We start from the raw sequence: 18,749 nt of genomic DNA on the forward strand, positions 1-18,749 counted from the left end.
GTCAGCTCTCTTATTCCAGATATTGGTCAGCTCTCTTATTCCACTCTCTTATTCTCTTATTCTAGATATGCCAGATATTTTTCTCCTGATAAGTCTTAGCTAGATTTTATCAATTTTATTCAACTTCTGATAGAACCAGTTTTGGTTTTATTGTTTTCTCTGGCTTTTATTTAACTAATTTCTGCTTTGATCTTTATTTATGTCCTTTCTCCTTACTTTGTAATTTGCTCTTCTTTTTCTACTTTCTTAAGGTAGAAGCTGGGACCTTTCTTCTTTTCTATCATATGCATTTAGTGCTATAAAATTTCTGAGTAATGCTTTAGCAACATCTCACTAGCTCTGATATGTTTTTATTCCACTCAAATAACTTTGATCCATGAGTTATTTATAAGTATGATATTTAGTTTCCAAATATTTTGGAATATTTCCAAGGCTCTTTCTGTTATTGATGTCTAATTTAATTCCGTTGTGATCACAGGTATACGTCACATACATTTAGCCTTTTACTAGCTGATTTTCTGCCTACTTCTTCTATCAGTCATTGAGATTGGGGTACTGAAATCCCCAATTATAATTGTGGATTTGACTGTTTCATCTTCTAGTTTTATCAGTTTTTGCTTTGTTTTATTTTGCTTTATTTTAAAGCTGTTATTAGGTGCATAAACATTTAAGATTGTTATATACCTTGGATTAACTAACCCCTATTTTATCATGAAATAACTATCCTGGATAATATTCCTTGCTCTGAAATCTATTTTTGTCTGATATTAATAGAGCCCCTCCAGTTTTCTTTTGACAAGTGTTAACATGGTATATCTTTCTCCATCCTTTTACTTGTAACCTAATTGTGTCATTGTCTTTAAAGTGCATTTCTTGTAGGTACATATAGTTAGGATTTTTTCTCTTTTTTTTTAACCATTTTTTAAAATCGAAATATAGTTCATTTACAATGTTGTGTTAGTTTCAGGTGTAGAGCAAAGTGATTCAGTTATATATATATATATAATATTCTTTTTCAGATTCTTTTCCATTATAGGTTATTATAAGATATTGAATACAGTTCCCCGTGCTATACAGTAGGTCCCTGTTGTTTATCTGTTTTATATATAGTAATGTGTGTATGTTAATCCCAAACTCCTAATTTATCCCTGCTATACCCCCTTTGGTACCCATAAATTTGTTTTGTATGTTTGTGAGTCTATTTCTGTTTTGTAAATAAGTTCATTTATATCATTTTTTTTTTAGATTCCACATAAGTGATATCATATGATATTTGTCTTTCTCTGTCTGACTTACTTCACTGAATAGGATAATCTCTAGGTCCATCCAGATAGAAGTTTTTTGTCCAACCTGACAATCTCTGCCTTTTAATTGGGGTATTCAGACTATCTATACTTAATGTGATTATTGATATGGTACATTTGAGTTTATCATCTTGCTATTTGTTTTCCATTTGTTCCATCTGTTCCTTAATGCCATTTTCCCCTCTTTTTCTGCCTTCTTTTGGTTTAATCAAATATTTTTAGTGATTATGTTGTATCTTCTCCTTTGGTATCTCATCTGTTTAGACCCTAGTACAGAGCTATACTTTTATCTGTACTGCATTTTATCAGTTACAATCATGTCCTTCCTCCAACTCCTGCCCCACTACCCCCAGCTAATTGACCCTTCTTTGGTGCCTGATTTAGTCACCTATAGAGTTTTCTATCCTTCTCCAATTTTTATCAGTCACAAGCTCTGCTAATTAAACCTTTTAATTCTCCTCAGATAAATCAGTGACAATAAATGTTATTAAAAGTTTAAAGTTGGGGACAGTATCCTGCAACAGATCACCAAAACCCTGCCTAGGTGCTCAGAGTTATCCACTAATCAGATCCACTGGGTATAATTATTCATCCAATCATGAAAAGTGTCCACTAAGCATCCTGAACTACAGGGAAAGATAATTAATAAACACAAAACTATATGGAAGATACTAGGACCAACAGGGTAGATCTCTTGAGAAGGGTCATTTATCTCACTATTTCTGTGGGTGGTAGCACTACAAGGGAATGTGATACTTGGCCACCATCATAAAATTCAGAAGATACCTGGCTGGGATACCCTCTTATTGGTCATAAACTCAACATACAAATTATTACAACACTCTCAGTAATACATGTTTTATCCTATTCAGTAGAAATTAAGAGTTTAGAAGAGTTACAAGTTGACAGAACTATGTTAACTCAGTATTCCATTTTCAATAAATAAAAAATAATTATTGAGCTGTCTTTGGAAGGCTTATGTTCTAACAGAGGGAAGAACTAGTAAAAAAAAAAAAAAAAAATCATTAAGTATATTAAAGATGTTACGTGATACACAGAAAACCAGAGCAAGACTGGGGGAACAGGAATGCCGGGGACTAGGCTGCATTTTAAATAGGGGGTTGGGTGAAAAGTGACATTTAAGCTAAGACTTGAAGGAAATAAGGGAGTTAGCCAAGCAGAGAGTTGGGGAAAGAACATTCTAGGTAAAGGGAACAGCCCAATGCAAAAGCCATAAGGCAGGAGTGTGACTGAAGTACACGAGGAAAAGCAAGCCAATGTGGGGGGAATACTAGGAGAAGGGACCATTGAGGTCACGGGCCTGACTGACCAAGGCAAGGGTGGGCATTTATTTTTTGGCAAAAGCACCAGACAGGAAATATTTTAAGCTTTATAGGCCACATAAAGTCTCTGTTGCATAATCTTCTTTGCTTTTTAAACCAACCTTTTAGAAATGTAAAAACCATTCTTAGCTCATGAGCCTTACAAAAACAGGCCTAGGCAGGATTTGACCTGTAGAACTTAGTTCAGCCTTTGTAAGGATTCTGACTTTTACTCTAAGGGAAATATTATTTGACTCACGTTTTGAAAGAATCACTATGGCTGTGGAAAGGCAAGGGAGACCAGTTAGAAGAACACTGCAGTAATCCAGAGCAAAGATAATGGTAGCTCAGACCCAGGTGGTGACTAAGAAAATGGGGTGAAATGGTCATTAGAGTCTGGCTTTTTAACACCCCCCTCCACCCCCGCAATAAAGTGGATGTATTTGCTCATGAATTGGATCTGGGAAGTGTGAAAGGAGTCATGGATGACTCAAGACTTTTGGTCTGAACAGCTAGAAGGATGGCATATCATTAACCATGATCGGAAAGACTGTGAGTGGATGTGTGAAATGTGTGTTTTTGCTTCAAAACAAAGTAGAATTCAGAGTCCTTAAATTCCAGCATAACTTTGTAGCTACTTTATTAACTCTTCCAGAACTTCAGAATCATTTTTTGTCAAGGTACAAAAAGATCCTGCTGTGATTTGAATGGAACTGCTTTAAGCTTAAAAATTAATTTGAAAGGCCAGACACTATCAAACTCTTAAGAGGAAAACATAGGCAGAACACTCTATGACATACATCACAGCAAGATTCTTTTTGACCCAGCTCCCAGAGAAATGGAAATAAGAACACAAATAAACAAATGGGACCTAATGAAACTTAAAAGCTTTTGCACAGCAAAGGAAACCATAAACAAGACCAAAAGACAACCCTTAGAATGGGAGAAAATATTTGCAAATGAAGCAACTGACAAAGGATTAATCTCCAAGATTTACAAGCAGCTCATGCAGCTCAATAACAAAAAAACGAACAACCCAATCCAAAAATGGGCAGAAGACCTAAATAGACATTTCTCCAAAGAAGATATACAGATGGCCTACAGACACATGAAAGAATGCTCAACATCATTAATCATTAGAGAAATGCAAATCAAAACTACAATGAGATATCATCTCACACCGGTCAGAATGGCCATCATCAAAAAATCTAGAAACAATAAATGCTGGAGAGGGTGTGGAGGAAAGGGAACACTCTTGCACTGTTGGTGGGAATGTAAATTGATACAGCCACTATGGAGAACAGTATGGAGGTTCCTTAAAAAACTACAAATAGAACTACCATACGACCCAGCAATCCCACTACTGGGCATATACCCTGAGAAAACCATAGGTCAAAAAGTGTCATGTACCACAATGTTCACTGCAGCTCTATTTACAATAGCCAGGACATGGAAGCAACCTAAATGTCCATCGACAGATGAATGGATAAAGAAGATGTGGCACATATATACAATGGAATATTACTCAGCCGTAAAAAGAAATGAAATGGAGGTATTTGTAATGAGGTGGATGGAGTTAGAGTCTGTCATACAGAGTGAAGTAAGTCAGAAAGAGAAAAACAAATACAGTATGCTAACACATATATACGGAATCTAAGGAAAAAAAAAAAAAAAAGGCCATGAAGAACCTAGTGGCAAGACGGGAATAAAGACACAGACCTACTAGAGAATGGACTTGAGGATATGGGGAGGGGGTGGGGTGAGATGTGACAGGGTAAGAGAGTGTCATGGACATATATACACTACCAAATGTAAAATAGATAGCTAGTGGGAAGCAGCCGCATAGCACAGGGAGCTCAGCTCGGTGCTTTGTGACCACCTAGAGGGGTGGGATGGGGAGGGTGGGAGGGAGGGAGATGCAAGAGGGAAGAGAAATGGGAACATATTGTATATGTATAACTGATTCACTTTGTTATAAAGCAGAAGCTAACACACTATTGTAAGGCAATTATACTTCAATAAAGATGTTTAAAAAAAAAAAAAATTAATTTGATAAGAAATGGCATCTTAACTATATTCCATCCAATAACATGGACGAAGTATTCTTTTGTACCTCTGAATAAGGTTTTATAGTTCTCTTCATATAGGTTCTGTGTACTTCCTGATGAAAGTATTCCCAGACACCTTATTTTTTTGTTGTTGCTACTGTAAATAAAATACTTTTTTTAAAAAAATTATAATTTCTAGATCGTTTTGATGGTATTTAGGGAAGCTATGAATTTTGTATTTAGCTGCCCTAGTGAACTCTCATTTTCACACTGATTCTCTTGTGTTTTGTAAAGATATATGAATATCTCAACATTGTAATTTCCCCTCTTTATTTGAAATAGCTGTGTTTTTTATTTCTAAACCGTTTCTTTATGCATTGCCTAGAATTTCCAGAACAACTCTAGATAACAAGTCATAGCAAGCACCCTGGTTTTAATGGGGCTACATTCAAGTTTTCAGTCTTAAGTATGAGGACAAAGTTGTTTTTCATGGTTTTTAATTTAGAGGTTATATTTTCATCTTTCCATTGTTTTCAGGTCTCATTCCCTCTTCACCATTTGCATTAGTGCTATTTCCTTCTGAATCTTGATAAGACAGTGAAATCAGAAAGTTCAGGGTTTTCCTCCTTATTTCTAATCTATTTCAGGATAAGTAATTTGCATTGATTGCTCTTCAATCTTCAGAGCTGTCCCCTTCCCTTGAAATAAAATTTATTTTTCATAAATTCAACTAATTTTCTTTGCTTTATTTAGCAGGAGGTCTATTCTTGCTTAGGTTTACAGCAGGAATTCTCAACCTCTGTGTTACCGAAAAAGGTTCCCTGAGACCCTTTCAAGGAGTCCATGAGGTCACAACTGTTTTCATATCAATGTAAACACATAATTTGCCTTTTTCCACTGTTGCCATTTGCACTGATGGTGTTGACCTCTAGCCTGAGTCAAGGCAGTGACAACAAACTGTAGTAGTTATCGTAGTTTTCATCATCACGCACTCAGCTTAAAAAAACTGTTTCACTTAAGAGTGTCATGAGAAAGCAGGAAAAAAATTCATTTTATTAAATTTTGACCTCTGAGTATACATACAACTTGGTGTGATAAACAGGAAGTACACATAAAGCACCTTCTGCCCCTTACTGAAATATGACTGCTTGTCTTGAAGAAAAGTACTTGTATGATAATGTTTGAGCTATGAGCTGAACAAACTATTTTCTTTATGGAACATCACTTTTCCTCGAAAGAAAAACTGACAAATTATTCAGGCTTGTATATTTGGCAGACATTTTCTCAAAAATAAACAAAGTGAACCTGTCTCCTTAAGGAACACAACCAACAAACAGTATTTGTTGCCAGATTTGAATTTTGAAATTTGAATACAACATAAGTAAGTTTGACCACTTTCCAAAACTTACACTTTTCTGATGAGATCACAGTGGTGATATTTTAAAATGTGAATTTTTGATATTGAATAACGTGTCAATGTTTTGGAAGATGTATGTAACTCAGTGATCCAATATTTTCTAAATGACCAGTGCATGTTACAAAGTCATGCATGGATAAAGGACCTTTTCAAAGTACAGAGTACGAAAAGTTCATTTATACAGTTTGAGTCTATTACAACCAAGAAACTATCAACTGTTGAATTTTGCTGTGGTATTAAAAAATATTCAAAATTATCTGAAAGGCTATTAAAATACTCATCTCTTTTCCAATTATGCATCTGTATAAGGCCAGATTTTCTTTATATACTTCAACCAAAATAACATAACAGCCATCTTTAAAAGAAGTTAGTTTCATCATATTATTAACATTTATCTACATCTCTTACTAAGGTATGCAAGAAACCGTCTAGAATTTCCATGGAAGATCTACAGTAAAGTTGAATTATAGAAAATTTCACTAACTGTAGATTGCTTCCAATGACAGAAAGATATAACTAATAGCCTATAATTACAAATCTTAATCCCATGTGTGTGAAATTCCTTTCTTTATAAGAATACAGGTAAACCACAGTCTTAGACTTAAAAAGATGGTAGAAATTAAGCAGTTTAAGTGTCAACTCAAAACAAAAAACAACCTGCTAAAATAAAAGATAGGATGGAAAATCCTGTTCCAATCAAACACTCATCCAATGAATCATCAGGCATCCAGCCCATGGGAGACAGGTACTGTGGAGGGCACAGGTGGGCCAGAAATGACACATGGGTCAAAGAGCTCAAGGTCTAGTAAGGAAGACAAAAATATGACACAAATAAAATCATGTTGAAGATGGCAGCACTCCTGCCATTTCCAAAGGAGGTGGCCAAATGGTAGATTCATTTTAGAGGGTAAGGGTAAGGCCAAGAGAGGGAGTACTCTGGGAAGCCATATGGGAAAAAGAAATGAATTGGGTGGTTCTGAAAAATGAATGGGGGCTGAGGGGAAAATGGTGCAGCGGTGCAAACAAGACAAAGACAGTATGGCTGATTGTTTGCTATTAATTGCTTTCAATGAACAGAGACAAGCTGAGATTGTTAGAGCATACAGAAAAAGGGAGAAAGGGGTTGAAATTCACCTAGAGAAGCACAGGCCAGGTCACAAAGGGTCTTGTGTGCTATGTGAGAAGGCTGAACTGAAGGTTTAAAGCAGGGGAGATATTTCAGAAAGAGCCCTAAAGAGGCTATTGCTAAGGTCCATAAGAAAGGTCATGAGAATTTTCGTGAAGTAGGAATGGAAGTCAGGATCAATTCATAAACCCCTTAGGAAGTAGGGGTTCATAGTATTTATTGAAAGATGATTTTTTTGGGGGAGGGGGTACAGATTGGTATGAAAGTCAGGTTTTGGACTGTGGTGACTGTGTAGAAGAAGATACTTGTCATGGATACAGAGAACACAAAAAGAAAATCAGGAAGGTTATCTCCCTAAGAGGACTACCAGTGGAAACACTGATTTCAGAAATGAGATAAACTACATCAACAATGCAAAAAAAAACCCCGAAATTTAAATAAACCATTTGAAAACCTCAAATGAAAAACTGAGAAAAAAGTTAAAAATATATTTGTTAGATGGTAGTATAGGAGAAAACACGTGGTGTTTAAGCACCAGCAAATGCCACTTTAGGACTAAATTTTAAAAACCCCAAATAAACCCAAATTGGGATTTACTGATTTTTAGAAATCACCTCATAACTTGTCTTACATTTGCTCCTAATCAAAAGATTAAAAATATAAAATAAAGCCAAATACATACCTTTTCTGCTTTTTTGTCAGAAATGTCCTGCTTTTCCAGCACGGCCATGCTCTCCTTCAGGTTCTTCACGATGTCTGCAGGGGATTTGTGCGATTTTCCAAATGGGAACGGCATGGCGGCAGTGACCGGCGCCTCACTGCGCTCTGCCTGCTTCACCTGGGGACACAGCACAGGGTACAAGTGAGAAAAAGTGAGGTGGATAGAAGACATACTTTCTAAACCCTAATCTGAGAAGAAAAACAGTGTGAGAAAGTTACTTTACATCGCTTTCAAAATCAGTACTAGGAAACCCACAAATATATGAGAAATGATAATAAAATTACAGAACACTTTGTACTTCTCAAAAACCTTTTTAATCCCCCGCTCTCCTAACCACCCATTTGAGGAGGAACATGACGGTGCTGATGATGGAGGGCAACTAGCACTGCCAGGCCCCCTATTAAGCAATTGAATCCATCACCTATGGGATCTTTTCAAACAATTCCCCGAGGACATTATTCTACTCCCATTTACAGGTAAGAAACTGCCTCAAGGTACTCAGGGGTAAAACCAGCTCAGGTCTGTCTTGAGCCAAAGCGTCCTTCCTTAATCACCACACTATACCTCCAATTAATAGATATCTCTATTTTACAGTTGAGGAAACTGAGGTAAAAAGTTAGGTAAGGAGCTTAGCCAAAAAGCACTAGCAACAGACCCACTCTCTAGGTCTCTCCAGATGCGCCTTTTCCAGTGTTCATGCTGATGCTGCTTCCTCCTAAGCATCCTGTGGGTACACCCTTCCTCCTCTTCGGTCAGTTCTATGGTCTCAGGGCTGGAGAGAACCTTGGACAGAGCCTTGGACAAATCTCCCATCAGGTCCTCAAATTCTTTAAGTGATGGTTTCAACGTGTACTTTTTCTGCCTGGATATGACTATATCCCATGAAGGAACTCACTGGACAAATTCTGGGGACAATGAACTTCTGGAAGTTCTTAAAATTTTGCAGGTAGCAGAAAACAACATTTCAACCACATAAACCACAATATTACATCATGCAAGAGGACATCAACTATTCCAAAAAGTCACCATGAAAAAACAAAGTTAACAAGATAAACAATGAAAGTAACTTGGGAACATGTCAGAAGTCACAATTTCTCTCACTAAATAAACTAAAAGAAGTTACACCCAGAGGCATTAAACAATCTCATATAAGATACCAAAAGACAACACTTTTCCGAAGAACCTTATAGATCACTTAGATGAGTGATTTTCAAACTGTGAGTTCCAAACTCCTATATTTAACCATCCCTGCCACCCACTGCCCACCTCTGCCAAAGTGGGGAGAGGTGGGTCTCAGATACCTCAACCTTACTTTGGTTTTTTTTCCCCATCAACATAAAATATCTCTGTTGAATAGCATCGTAACACTTCCTTTGACCTATGCCTAAGACTTCACTGGAAGAAAGTATTGGAATGTTTTTTCTCTAAAGTATGAGATACAGTGAACTGCATATCTGTTTACAAATAAACATTTAGGGGAAAAGAACGTGCAAATGAATGCTAACAAGAAGCTTACAACTAAATCATGAACAAGTATGTTATTTCTTGACATGTTTTGATATGATCTGTTTTGACCAATCTCTATACCCAAATATCACCTATATAGTTCACCTTCTGTCAGCTTATAAATCCTCTTTTGATCACATTAAAACCACATCTTCATTAACCAAAGTGAAATGTCCTCAAACACAGGTTCTAAATTTACTTCTAAATATTTTTTCTACGACAAGAAGTTTGGATCAACTACAGGTGGCTGTTATATTTTCTCTCTGATTACCTGGCAAGATGGGACCCAAATTCTGGATCATTCTTTTCCATTACTTTTTTCTTTTTATTTATTTTTTAAAATTATCTTATTTTATTTTTTTGAAGAAGGGTAGGGGGCAGTGCAGCCTGCTTCTCTATAAACAGAGTGGATTCACACTCACGATAAGTCCTATGAAAATATAATCTTCCCTTCTGGTACTCCACAAATAATAGCAGTGATGCTACAAGTCAATGCTGGGTAAAGGGTGGGAATGTTTAATGGTATTTTGCAGGAAATGTTAGGGTGCCATACAACAGAGGTATTTTCAGCTCTGGCTCAATGGTGGAAGAAGTGACTTTCCAGGGCAAAGGGGGTTTTAAAAAGTCCTACCACACACCAAATAGTGGTCATAGCAAAAAGAGTACAGCTGCAGAAGAGAATACATATATAAAATGCTTTTGTGAGGGAAAGGGGAAGCATGACACACTCATTCCTCTTAATTAATACACTAGGCAGCCAAGATTCTGCAGAACATATAAACTAATAAAACTATACTTTGAGGAAATACAGTTAGTAACAAGTCCCCAAAACAAGAAGTGGACACTCCTCAGCGGGCTCCAATCCAATCCCAAAGCTGAAGCTGTTCATGACATGCTTCTATTTTCTCTCTGCCCTCCCCGCCCCTCATACACGCGCTTTAAATATTCTTTTGATTTATTGTTTAAAAAATACAGCTAAGTATAATTAAAAAGTAAAAGAATAAATAAGAACTATATAAATAACTTTATTATAAAATGTATAAATAAAAACTATATCATATAGTTCTTACTTTAAAGCCTGAGTGCAATAATTAAACAAATCCTTTTATTTCTTTCATTTACGTCCTCAAATCCACCAATTCTTAATCAACACAACTAAGATTTGGGGGGTCAAAAATAAGGAAATAATACCCCTTTAAACTTCTGCATTAGAATTTGTTTCTTATGTCTAAGTTTGCTTTGCATTAAGCTTATGCTAACGTATGCCACTCAGTGTTCCAACTTTTTAAATAATTAATTGAAAACATAGAAAAGTTTAAAATTCATGAATGGCTGCTAAGTGATGACCAAGTAGGTAGCCAATACATGTGCCTAGCACATTGCTAAAAGGCTGAGAAATGCTTTAAGAAATAAAAGTTTTAATAAACATGTTAGATTAATATGCACAGAGCTACTAAGTATTTATCGTGTTACTGACTTTAATAAAGAAAACAAAAGCAGCTATTGAGGCAAATGTTCGGAGTAATAGGGTGAAATCATGGATGTGTCATATAAGCATGTTCATCAAAGATGGGGAGAAAGATCCCAAAACAATTTATCAAAAGAGGGAGTACCTCTGGGGAGCAGGAAGAGAGTGGGGGACTGGTATTTTTTCTTACAAGCCCTTTTTGTAACTATTTGCACCCTTCAATTTCACATGTATAATTTGATAAACATAAAACTAAGTGGAAAGAAATCAATAAATAATATAAAACAATCTATCCTTAATACATAAAAAGTACTGTTCATAAAACATTTCCATGGAAGGCTGAATGACACAGAAAAGTAAGGCTGCCAATTTACTAATCTTACTCATCTCCAAAGTCAGAGCCAATAAAACCAGCAAACTTTGATCATGATCTATAAGTAAGAAAGCTATTTAATGTTACACACATGTGCATGTGCACACACACACACACACAGCTAAAAAAAATACAGATGACTAACCTAGATTTCATGAATCACTAACTAATTTCAGAGACAATAAAGAACCTGAAATCCACATGAACAACCACATACAAACTTAGTTTAAGGGTTGAGCATGAAGCTTCAGTCTCCTTACCTCAGTCCTTACAAGCAATAGAAGTGAATCTCTTCACAGAACAACTCATGACCTTCCAACAGTGCTCAAATGATAGCAAAGGCACCACTGCGAGTGAACTCTCCAGCCCACACTGCTTTCTCCCAGGAGTGGAGACGGTGCCTTGAAAGGGGCCTGGTCCACCATCGAGCAGAACTATTCACAGGGTTCTGTGTCCTTGAAGGATGTGAAACACCCAGGCACATACATGTCTGAGTTTTGGAACTGACAATCCCGAGAATATGGAGATGCCAAAGCTGGAAGTAGCAATGGTTAAACAAGGGACAAGACGGTTACAAGACACCTTTCACCTGCCTGACTCTCATTTCCCACTTTCTTCCTTTGTCATAAGTGTTTGAGAGAATTCTAGGGAACAATAACAGCAAGAGTTCACTGAGTAAGGCCCTTCAATAACTTTTCATTGCCCTTATGGTAAAATCCAAATTCCCTACCATAGCTTTACCCACCTGCAACTTGCACAGCCCACAGAGGCTCGCACAGAGGTCCAGCCACACTGAGGTCCTTTCTGTTCCCTAAACATGCCAACTACCTCTAAGCCAGAGTACCACAGACTTGCAAATACGGTAAAAATCTTAATTTTTAAATCTAGATGGATATATGGGTTTTCATTGTCACTCAACTATTCTGTACGTTCAAATTTTTTCTTAAACTGTGTTTTGCCTAAACTATGTTTCAGACAACTAGAGTTCATGAAGGAAATGGACAAAAATACATACTATAATTGAAAAAATTCATTTAGTTTTCAAATACTACTTTTCCCATCCCTTCAAAAAAAAATTGCTTCATAATAAACCTCAGTAGGATTCCCTGGGCTGAGTCAAAACTACTAATGCCATTGGCAGAAAGCCAGCCATTGTTAGCATTACAGAGGGCTGTGGAAACCCATACCTACCGTCTCTCAAACTGGGGGTAAGCTTGCTCCTGATGGGTACTTAGTGGTGTATGCCTGAATCCCAAAGGTGAAGAAGAGTTAGAGGGGAAATTTAACTTGAAAATTGGGAGGAGGGAGGACAGGGGTGGGGAATAATTTAGCATGCTTTTAAACTAAAATTAATATTTATGAAATAACATGCTAAATCTGCATGAAAGGAATTTGCATGAACATTTAGCACTGTTACACCCCTTAGGTGTCACGCATTTGTTTTTCTGTCTTTCCAAATGCCCTTTCTTTCTGCCTTTAGCTCAATGACTCATCTTTATTCCAATGCTGATGTCCTTTAAGGTTCTACCTTGGCTGTCTTCTTACCCTATATTCTCTGAGTGATCCCATCTACCCACGTTTTCAACAACCTGAAATCTACCTCCAGCCCCGACCAGTCAGCCTACATTTCTAACCGCTGCTCTGATAGATGTCCTCAAGGCAACTCAAACCTCATCCCCAAGTCCTGCTTGTTTTTCTAAATTCCCCTTCACAGTGAATGGATCCATTGTTCACCCAATCACATAACCTGGTCACCATAGCAGACTCTTTCCACTCATTAACTCTTCCATATAATCAGTTCACAATTTCAGTAAATTCTGTTTTCTAAATCTCTCTATCCCTACAGACATCAAGTGTAGACCCTCTATTCTCCACAAAGGGCAGTGGTTGTCAATGGGGCCAATATCACCCCTAGGAGATGTTCTTGAAAATTTGGTTGTCACGATGAGTGGGACACTTACTGACCCACTGAAACCACTTTAAAAAGGTGGGTGGGGTTGCTTTTTGTGCCACTGTTCACATAAGCATAGTCCTTAGCTAGCTTCTATATCCTTGGGGTAGGGAGGAGAGGGCTAGGCTGGGAGTCAGAATAACTGAAGTTTTTCTATCTACTCCTGCATCTATGTCCATCACTGAGTGTTAAACTTCCAGCTTTTAAAAAATGGTTACACTATTCATCATGCAAAATTCAAACATTAAAGGACTACTCAAGGTAGAAAGTGAAAATGACCTGCAAAGCCTATAGGGACAGCTAGTATTAACAGTTTGATATATATTTTTCTTTTTATTACTTGCTCTATATTTGTGGTCTTTTGCATGGGGACTCTACTCTTTTCTCTAAAACAGATGGAGACCAGATGATAGCAGAAATGGTCACCTCCATCTTACAAAGCACAAAAACTTCAAGTCACTGGTCTGTTAGGTTAATACTCCTCAGAGTACAAAGCTCCGTACCAAGAAACTGCTGGAGAACATACAGAACACCCACTGGGAAACTAGAAGGGTAACACCATCAGTTAGGACTGTTAGGCACTGACCTTCTTAGGCAATCTGACTGCTTTGGGCTCGTGCAACATACCCCTAACCCCTAAATGCAGCTAACTCTAGTCACCTATATACTGATAAATACTGAAAAGTAGTCAAATGGTCCATAAGCCACTAATTAGGACATTCATTCATTCAAGTACCAACTGTGCACTCACTATGTGCCACAAACTTAAGGCACCAAGAGTGTCTGCTCTCAAGAAGACAACATTCTGGCATATATGGATGTGGGTGTATATGTTTTAAGATAATACAGAAAAGCTCCTGAATGACACCACATTCCTAGACAGTTGAGTTCATAGGACTCTGTGCTAACATGTATGTTAGATCTGACTCATAAACTTGGTGGTCAAATGCAAAAACTGCAAACAAAAAACCCCACATACAATAATAAGACTGTTGTAGAGGACTATCAAGGTACTTAATTAAGCAGTCATGGAAAGTGTGAAATGTAGTAAACATCTGAACCCATTTTTTAGATAGCTGGCTCTGAGACCTAATCCCCTGCTTCTAGGGTTAATGTTACTTGATTCAGATAAATATTAAATATCTACAACATGCCAGATCTTGTGTTAGGTGCTAGACTACCCATATAGTAAGGTAGGGCAATTATATAAGGCACAGTAGTTAATTACATGGGCTTTAAAGATAACCCGGGTCCAAATCCTGGTTTCACCATGCCTTAGCTGACTTAGACTTTTCTAAGCCCCCTTTCCTCATTTCTAAAATGGGAGAAACAATAGCGACCTAACAACTTGGTATAAGAATTACATGTGTTTCAAGTGTTTAGAACAGCATCTGCATATGGTAAAATCTGAATAAACAGCAGTTAAGCATAATTACATGGGTTTTTTTTTTCTTCTAAAATCTGATTCATGACTACTGTTTCCAGAGCCAAAATGGGTTTTAAAAAAGGTATCCACACAGACTGTATAGCAATATAAAATGAGTGATCTTATCCTTTTAAAACCTGCATCTAAAAGTTCTGATTCAGTTTTTGGAAGGATAGGCTACATGCCCTTCTAAGCTGCAAACAAGATGCAATGACTCAGCGCCATTAAAATAAACCACGGATAGCTTTAAGAAGCAGCTGGACCTTTGGTTAATTACCAAAGCTACCATATACATAGCTCATCATCAACTATGTCAAAACCAAAATTAAGTGTTTAAGAGCACACAAGACGACCTGTAAAGTGTGCTTTGCAATTAATATACCTTGATCAGACTTTCAGGGGCCAATGATGTGCAACACTGGATACTATGCAAGAGTCAGACTGACATTTTTTTATAGCCTAGATGGTAAATCAGATGGTTGCCATGGTGGTAACAGTAGCAGTATTTTAAATAATGTAAGATCTCTCCTATAGCACTACACTTCACAGTTTACAAAGCCCCGTCACTTCTCTGTTTAATCCCTCCCCCAGTGACCTCTCACTTCATTCAGAATAAAATCCACACTCCTGACCAAGGCCTGCAAGGCTCCTTGTGATCTACTGCTCTCTGTCCTCATCTCTTACACTCTAGGCTTTAGCCACACTGTCTGGCTTGACATTCCTGGGCCCGGCCTAAGTACATTCCCCATACTGTTCATGGAGAGTTCTTCACTCAGATCACCATGGCTCTCTCCCTCATTTTACTCACAGGGCCTTCCCTGACCAATGTTTCCAAAAGAGCACCTTTCCCCTAATCTCGTCTCCTTATCCTGCTTTATTGCTCTTCCAGTACTTGTTACCATTACCTGACATTATATGTCTCAGGAAAAGGACTCTGTTTGTTTCACTCATTCATTGTTGTATACCCAGACACTGGAACAGTGTCTAGAACACACTTGTAGAATACCTGTAGAATGAGCAAACTATCTTTTGATTCTCAAGGAAAGAGTAGAACTCTTTTGATTCTTCATTACTAAGTTTTATTTTTTTTCTGTTCTATAGATAAGTAAACTAAGACACAAAAATATTGAATAATTTGTTCAAACACCATGAAGCTAGTTAGGAAAGTGGAAGAGAAAGGACTTCCAAGGTTTTGACTCCAACTCTTAATGCACCATCTATCAGATGAACCAGTGTCTTTCATATGACAATGAATATGTTCACTATGTACCAGGAGACTTAAAAATGCTTCTCTCTTAAACCTGCTTCTCTTAGATTTATGTACCAAGATGGCAGCTGAATCATTACTTAAGACAGTTGAAAAAAAGGGAAAAAGCCCCAGGAAATATAACTGAACACTGTGAACTCATTTAAAAATCAATTCTTCTGAAGATTTCTACTGACGTGAAAAAATGCCCACAATTCCTTTTAACTGAAAACACTTTAGATACAAAGGTGCATATACATATTTATATGCACCATATATACATATGGGTGTATATATGTATATAAAATAGTCATGTGTTCTACATATGCAAACACATATGTTGACTAAGAGAAAAAAAATCAGAGGTTAATAATGGGTAGTGAGAATGTGTGTTCTATATTAAATTTTTCTTAATGTTAAATATTTACAATGTACATGTACAGGTTTTTCCTGATTATAAAAGTGCTATTAAAAAAAATTAGTACAAGATCATTCCCAATAAAAGGAACCAGGGCTCCATGAAGGAGCAGGAAAATATATAAGATGAGCCGAGCCTAGGGCATGTTACCTCAGAAAGCAAAGATGGATGAGGTCCTGCCAAAAAAGACACAGGAGCCAATCTGAAAGGCTCCCACAGGCCTAAGACGGTACAATTTTGGCATAAAAAAGAAAAATTATTGCAATGAATTGACATGCAAATTAAAATTTGCATATATAATATATAAATTATGTATTTAATAGTAATACAAGTAACTATAATACAGTTAATATAAAACATTAAAACCCATGAAGGGCTTCCCTGGTGGCGCAGTGGTTGAGAATCTGCCTGCTAATGCAGGGGACACGGGTTCGAGCCCTGGTCTGGGAGGATCCCACATGCCGCGGAGCAGCTAGGCCCGTGGGCCACAACTACTGAGCTTGCGCGTCTGAAGCCTGTGCTCCGCAACAAGAGAGGCCACGATAATGAGAGGCCCGCGCACCGCAATGAAGAGTGGCCCCCGCTTGCCGCAACTAGAGGAAGCCCTCGCACAGAAACGAAGACCCAACACAACCAAATAAATAAATAAGTAAATAAATAAAAATTAAAGGTGCTAATAATTTTATTTAAAAAAAAAACCATGAAAATTATAATACTAAAAAAGAAAATTCATTGGTCACCTTAGAGTTTGTGAGAACAACTCAATACCCCCAAAACTGGTAAATAAAAGAAAGGGAATGGCACATTTATCCTGTCTTTACTGCGTAGCCTGTATTTGAGGGTAACCAAATAGTTGAAAGGGAAAGTTCTTTATAGAAGATTCACAAAGTTAATAAATGTAGAAAGAAAAGTAGAAAATTATCATTTTGTAATCCTTGATGAAATAAGGGATCTAGGCAACAATTATCAACAGCCATTAAAATCATAGGTGAAAGGTTGATGGAGAACTTCATAGTAGATACGTTGGAGCTGATAACTTGGAACACTGATTTATCATTAAAAATAGGAAAATCAGACATCAATGTGTCTCATGATAGGATGCAGTAGGAAGTACAAAGGTCCATCTATAAAAATATTTGATCTCTTTTCCTCCACTTAAAAAAAAACTGAATCTAATCAAGTTCCTAGACCTATCAGTCTATAGGAAACACAGGGGATGAAGGAACAAGTTAAACATCACATGGAATCACCAAGTCAAACCCAGAACAAGGGCCCCTCGACAAGACGGATATTGGGTTTCTGCAGCAAATCAAATAGCATTAGCAGAGCAGGGGGGCAGGAAAGGCAGTGGAGAATGTTAAGTAATAAAAGAAACTCACTAGACATAGTCAAATGTGTGGCTCTTCTCTGGAGCCTGATTCAAATAAACCAACTATACAAAAGATACATGGGCAAATCAGGAAAATTATACTGGGTAGGATAATTAAGAAATTACTGTTAATTTTGTTAGGTATTATAATATAGTAGATATGTAAAAAATATCCTTATCAATTAGACATACATACTGAAATACAGGTGATTTGGGATTTGCTTCAAAATACTACAGTACCACCCCTCCCTAACAGTAAGGTGGTGGGAATAGATGAAACAAGGTGAGCAAAATATTAGTAACTGTTGGAGCTAGAACTTCATTATACTAGAGTATTTGACATACTTGAACATTTTCATAATTTTTAAAAATCAGTAATAGAAAACATTTTTTACTCTAAAGAATTGTTAGGTTTCTTGTAATTGGTATGTCCATTGTGCTTTGCTTTTGCTTTTTTCCCCTTTATTTGCCTAAAAGGTCAAAGTTAAATTTATGTATAACTGCAAAGTGATCACCTTAAACCATGTTTCTGACATAAAAACAACCCTTTCTCCTCTATAGTCTCACAGCTCTTACTTAACTGTTCCAATGTATACGTGTTGTCATTTTGTCCACTGTAATTCAATAAATAAACTTATCTGCTGATGGCACAGAAAAAGAATATCTAAAGAGGAAACAGGTACACAGGCAATGCCTTCAACAGCTGACTTATAGTGCCCCTCCCTGAAATTCGTGGAAAACTACAGCAATGCCAGTATGAGTATCCCCGCCTTGGGAATGCCCCCCTTCTCTGCTTGTCCACAATCCTGCCCGTATCTAATTCCACATATAAATAACAGCTCCTCCATGAAGACCCCCACAGTAACCTTCCCCCTCACACTCCTGAGCTTTCAAAATCTTGATTATAGTGTGCTTTTATTATTTACATATGTATCACCCTCAATGAGTCAGGAAGCCCCAAAACTGAATGTGGCAAAACTGAATACCAGCCAACATGTTACATGCTCGTAACATTTGGCATATTGCTTTGCATAAGACTCCAGACACATGTATT

General features: G+C 37.1%; 1 protein-coding gene across 7 annotated transcripts in view; it reads right to left on the minus strand.

The window, feature by feature from the left end:
- Nucleotides 1-18,749, minus strand: part of CAB39 (calcium binding protein 39) — an 89,084-nt gene that overhangs the window by 44,409 nt on the left and 25,926 nt on the right. For all 7 annotated transcript variants that reach the window (XM_082396453.1, XM_082396451.1, XM_082396450.1 and 4 more), the window contains one exon: nucleotides 7,900-8,055. In XM_082396453.1, the coding sequence (XP_082252579.1) occupies nucleotides 7,900-8,013 (114 nt within the window). In that variant the 5' untranslated portion in view covers nucleotides 8,014-8,055. The remainder of the gene's footprint in view (nucleotides 1-7,899; nucleotides 8,056-18,749) is intronic.

This window comes from Balaenoptera borealis (genome assembly GCF_965194805.1).
Source record: "Balaenoptera borealis genome assembly, chromosome: 6".
Taxonomy (NCBI): domain Eukaryota; kingdom Metazoa; phylum Chordata; class Mammalia; order Artiodactyla; family Balaenopteridae; genus Balaenoptera; species Balaenoptera borealis.